This window comes from Emiliania huxleyi (genome assembly GCF_000372725.1).
Source record: "Emiliania huxleyi CCMP1516 chromosome Unknown EMIHUscaffold_204, whole genome shotgun sequence".
NCBI lineage: Eukaryota > Haptophyta > Isochrysidales > Noelaerhabdaceae > Emiliania > Emiliania huxleyi.
The window spans coordinates 50,263-55,461 of record NW_005200562.1 but is presented as its reverse complement, the minus strand read 5'-3'; the positions used below and the strand labels follow the sequence as shown (position 1 = coordinate 55,461).

The 5,199-nt window shown below is 64.7% G+C and overlaps 2 protein-coding genes across 2 annotated transcripts; both read left to right on the top strand.

Moving 5' to 3' along the window:
- Positions 1 to 2,958: 2,958 nt before the first annotated feature.
- Positions 2,959 to 3,856, top strand: EMIHUDRAFT_366057 (hypothetical protein). Its single transcript, XM_005781253.1, has one exon. The coding sequence runs from the start codon at positions 3,357 to 3,359 to the stop codon at positions 3,729 to 3,731; it is 375 nt and encodes a 124-aa protein (XP_005781310.1). The 5' UTR covers positions 2,959 to 3,356; the 3' UTR covers positions 3,732 to 3,856.
- Positions 3,857 to 4,470: 614 nt separating this feature from the next.
- On the top strand, positions 4,471 to 4,830 carry EMIHUDRAFT_56474 (hypothetical protein; the record flags this gene model as incomplete). The annotated part of the gene is made up of 1 exon (XM_005781252.1): positions 4,471 to 4,830. A coding segment is annotated over one exon (360 nt), but the record flags the coding sequence as incomplete, so codon positions are not given.
- Between the last annotated feature and the right edge of the window lie 369 nt (positions 4,831 to 5,199).

Below are 5,199 nucleotides of genomic sequence, written 5' to 3'. Positions count from 1 at the left end.
AGCCATTTGCCAACTGCGAGGCGAGCAGCTGCGAGGCGAGCAGCTGCGAGGCGAGCAGCTGCGAGGCGAGCAGCTGCGAGGCGAGCAGCTGCGAGGCGAGCAGCTGCGAGGCGAGCAGCTGCGAGGCGAGCAGCTGCGAGGCGAGCAGCTGCGAGGCGAGCAGCTGCGAGGCGAGCAGGAGGGGGAGGAGGGGGAGGAGGAGGAAGCCCCCAAGGGAAAGCTCAAGGAGCAGCCTGGCGATTACCCCTTTGCGCGGCAGCAGGATTGCGATCTACGTTTGTTTGATTTTGAGGCTTTCGGAGGCTTTGGAAAGGAGGTTCGCAGCACCCTGAGGGAGGCGGCGAACCAGCTGAGCAACAAACTTTCGCACGCTCAGCACCTGGACGAGGTCACATGGACCACCAAGAACTGGCACGGGCTGCAGATGCAGCGCTTGTCTGTCGTCCTCCACACCGCCGTGGCGTGGCAGACGGTGAACGAGCTAGCGTGCGGGGAGAGCGGCATTGTGCATGGTGCGGAGTGCATTGCCGTTCTTAACGGAGTCGCTTAGGCGGCTCCGGTGGTGAGCCTGTGTGTGTGCCAGTCCGCGCCAGTCTGCGCCCTTGTCGTGCCAGTGTGCTGTGAGAGAGGCTTGTATCTTAAGAATTCTTCTTCGCACCTCTCACGGCAGCGCGTCTCGCCTGTGGCTCGCTCTTCGGCCACCCTCCGGTCGCCACAAAAGCCTCCCCGCCCGCACCCGTGCCACCCACCCCGTCCGCCCGACCTCCCCACCTTGCCCCGCCGCAAAGCCTCGCGTCCGCACGGCCAGTTCTGACGCGCCCGCGCCCCTTGGCCCCCATGCAGGGCGAAAACCAAGCGGTCCGGTCTCGGGCTTGAGGATGTCAAGCGCAGCAGCAAGCGTCTCGGTACAGCTCGGACTCGAACGACTTCGCCTACAGCCGCGAGACGGGTGCAGCGGCCCGGCGAAGGAGGGCAGACGCCAGATTGGCAAGCAGGCCGACCGCACGGCGCCGTTCTGGGTCGACTATCTTGCCCGCCTTCCGCCAGCTGCAGGCCCTGTCCGAATGCCCGGCGGTGGTCACGTTTGAGCAGGGCCACCAGTCGCTCCCCGACCGCGTCTACACGGTGCTCGCGCGGCTGGCGGAGCACCAGCCGACCGTGATGTTTGTCCGCGTCGACTGCTCGACTGCTCCGAGCGAGCGGTTCGACAGCCGCACCGCCAACGAGCTCGAAGAGGAGCTGCCGCTCTCCGGCCGAGAGGAGGACGCGGTGCCGCCGCACCTTCTGGCGCATCGCGTGCAGCGAGATGACGAGCAGGCCGAGGTCGACCTCGGACAGCACCTGTGAGACCGATTGGCTGGGGATTGAGCAGGCGAGAGGAGCAAGCCGAGGTCGAGACTCGGAGAGCACCTCTGCGCCGGCGGCGAGCGAGCGGAGGAGGAGCCGCTCCGTATCGCGCAGCACGAGCCGCACCTAACCAGCGGCTCGAGCGATCCACAGGGATGGGACTGAGGGGCAGCGGCTCTGTGCCGCGCCTGCTTGAGCAGAGAGGCGCGAGAGCGGCGGCGCGAGCGCAGCTGCCGCACGACGGAGCGCAGCGTCGTCACTGCGACCTATGTGTCATGTCACTGGATTCGGGTACCGGGTTGGTGGGGTACTGCGCCGCGCACCGTCGTGACTGCGACCGCGAGGGCTACGGCGCCCGGCAGCATCGCCGACATCGTCGCGGTGAGCGAGTTTTGTGCCATGAGGGTGTCCATCGCGCCCATCTGCACGAGCAATCACCCGAGGTCTACCCGAGATTCCCCGAGATCGCCGCGAGATCGCCCGAGATTACCCGAGAGCCCCTCCCCTCGCGCCCACCACCTGCACGAGCAGCTCGCGCCGCATGTACTGCGTCTGGATGAGCAGCAGCTGCAGCAGCGGCCCGCGCGCCATCGAGTATACGGGCGACTGCATCTGCTGCTCGAAGAGGAGCGACATCGCCTCGAGCTCCGCGGCCTCCGCCTCGTCGGGAGGCATCCTAAGTCCGAAGGTTCCTGGAAGGCTCCTAGAAGGCTCCTGAGTGAGAAGGGGAGCGAGCTCACCACCGAGGGGCTCCTCCGCCTCGTGCGCGAGTCTCGGGGACTCTCGGGGACTCTCGGGGACTCTCTCGGGAACTCTCGGGAAATCTCGGGGAATCTGGTGCGGGAAGGGCGCCCGTCCGTGAAGACGGGCGTCGCGCCGTACCCGCTCGCCCACCTGACCACACCACCCGGAGTAACGCGGTATGGGTGTCCATGACTGGAGAGGCGCTCCAGCCGAGCGTCGGCTGCTTCGCTCGTGGAATGGCAGCCCACCGAGGCGCCCGCCGACCCCGCAGAGCCGGTGCCGCACGCGCCGCGCGGGACTATCACCTATAGCTTTTGGGGGTGGGGAAGTCCCGCGATTCTTTTCGGATGCTGTGCCTTTTGTGGTGCTAGTTCGTGCCAGTCTGCGCTGTGAGAGAGTCTGCGCCCTTGAATTCCGAGTGTTAGTGCCAGTGTGTTGGAGAGTGTGAACTCAAACCTACTTCCTGACCGTAGTCTGACCGTCCTTGTGTAACCGTCTCATGTTTGGTTTGTCCTGCCGCGCACATTGTCATGCTGTTGGGTTTCTCCTGCCGCGCACATTGATTGTCATCGACTTGTATCCGCGACTTGGTGGCTGTGGTGATGTAGCGATGGTGTGGGTCTCTAGTGACCTATACAGCTCCTCCGTGTTCCGTCTCCTGACATGGTACCGACCGGTGAGTGCACGGAGTGAGCAGTGCGGCACTGAGGCCGACATGAGAGCTGGTGCGGCACACAAGCGAGATGTGGTTGCCGCACAGCATTTCCGGCTTACGCTCGATACGTTGGCTGGCACCATGGGCACCTGCGCGAGCCGTGGTGATTGGCTGGGCACAGAGGCTCGGCGCACGGTGGCACAGCGGCCGCCAACTGCTCGGCACGGAGGCTGAGCAGAATGAGTACAACCGCAACATCAACTTGGGTGCTTGCGGATCTTCTGCGACAGAGCGCATCTCCGCCAGCACTGCGGCTGTGTGGACACGAGTATCCCCTCTTGCTTCTCCTTACCGGTCCGTTCTCCTCGCCTACGGACCACCATCGCAGCTGCTGCCTCCGCTACCAGCTCTCGGGCTGCTGCAACGGCAGTTACCGCAAAGATCTCGCACCGAATGTGGACCCTGCCTTTCGCCGCCGCTACTTCCGACGTCGCCGCTCGACACGACCGGAGCTGTACGCGATGAACACGCGACGATCGACACGCCCTCTCTGCCTTGTGTGGCGATTACCACGTCGTGGGGGAGTGTTGGGCATCTGTTCGACGTGGCAATGCCACTCTACCTCATTGCTGTCTCTTCCTCGTCTCGCCTCCTCGCGCTAGCCCGTCCCGCTGTCCAACGCCTCTGGCAAGAAGTCCAATGCGCCTCTACGAGCGCCTCTGCCGTCTGGACGTCTGAGACTGAGCCTGCCATCTCCGACGTCGGCGGCCCGTGGCGCAACATCAACGTTCGGGGCATTGAAGATCGTCCTCACGTCCCTGATGCGCTCATCCGCGTCAACGCGGCGAGGCCTCCCAACGGCCCAATCGCCGCGCCGCAAGGGGGCGCCCCCGCTGCCGCTCCCGCGCCCGCCGCGCCTGCCGCGCCCGCTCAAGCCGCCGCCCCGCGACGCTCAGCCCGGATTGCAGCTCGCGGCGCGCCATGACCGAGCTCCACAACGAGCTCCTGTTCATTATCTCCCCTTTCTCTCTCTCCGCCCACTCGGCCGCGCTTTGACCCCTTCACTGGATCATCTTAGCGCGCAGGTCTTGCCAACAAGCAAGACCATCCTTCGCGAAGACGCAAGGTTGGACGCTTAGCCAGCCCCGCGAGACGCCGGCGGGTAACCGGCATACCTACGCTCAGACACATTCACACTCTGCTGTTGTTGTCTGCCGCATCCTCATTCATGAAGACTGCGGAGACAATGGGGGAGTGTTGGAGAGTGTGAACTCAAACCTACTTCCTGACCGTAGCCTGACCGTCCTTGTGTAACCGTCTCATGTTTGGTTTGTCCTGCCGCGCACATTGTCATGCTGTTGGGTTTCTCCTGCCGCGCACATTGTCATCGACTTGTATCCGACTTGGTGGCTGTGGTGATGTAGCGATGGTGTGGGTCTCTAGTGACCTATACAGCTCCTCCGTGTTCCGTCTCCTGACACAGTGCGCGCCAGTCCCGTGCCCTGTGTTGTGCGAGGGAGTTTTTGTAAAATTCTTTTCGCAGTTTCTTGTAAAATTCTTTTCGGAACGGCGCGTCTAAAGCGAGCAGCCGCGTCAAGGTGTGCAGGACGGGGATGGAGCGGGAGCTGCGCGCCGCCTGCCGAGCCGGTAACCTGCAGCGCATGCAAGAGCTGCACGGGCAGGGCGTGACCCTCACCGCCGCCATCAACAACGGCGTGCAGCCCATCCACGACGCCGCAGCGGGCGGCCACCTCGACGTCGTGAAGTGGCTGCACGGGCAGGGCGTGCCCCTCACCGCCGCCGACAACGACGGCTGGCAGCCCATCCACTTCGCCGCTAAGAACGGCCACCTCGATGTCGTGCAGTGGCTCGTCGGGCAGGGCGTGTCCCTCACTGCCGCCACCAACGACGGCCGGCAGCCCATCCACTTCGCCGCAGCGGGCGGCCGCCTCGACGTCGTGAAGTGGCTGCACGGGCAGGGCGTGCCCCTCACCGCCGCCAACAACGACGGCGGGCAGCCCATCCACGCCGCCGCACGCTACAGCCACCTCGACCTCGTGAAGTGGCTGCACGGGCAGGGTGCCGATGCTGCGGTGACGGTGACGGGTGGCCCGTTCGCTGGCGACACGCCAGCCGCCTTGGCTCGGGGCGGGGCAGGCCGAGCCGAGAGCAGGTGGTTTTGGGTCGTTGATGGACTGAGCAACCACGCGACTAAGAGGGGCGGAGAGTTACCGTCCGCGCATCTGCTGAATCTCGTTGCAGCGCGGCATCTTGTCGTTGGGAGCGAAGCCGCCGCCGGCGAGGTTGCTCGTGTATGGCACGCCTTAAAGGGGGGTGGAGTATTCGCGAGGGATGGTGAATTCGTTGTGAGTCATTAACTAGGCCACTCATTGTGAAATCGGTTGCTCGAGTACGGCACGCCTAGGGGTGCGCGCAATCTCGCGCAATCTCGC

What these genes read in the sequence shown, in the direction of transcription:
- EMIHUDRAFT_366057 (XM_005781253.1), top strand. Translation starts at nt 3,357, where the DNA reads ATGCCACTCTACCTCATTGCTGTCTCTTCCTCGTCTCGCCTCCTCGCG.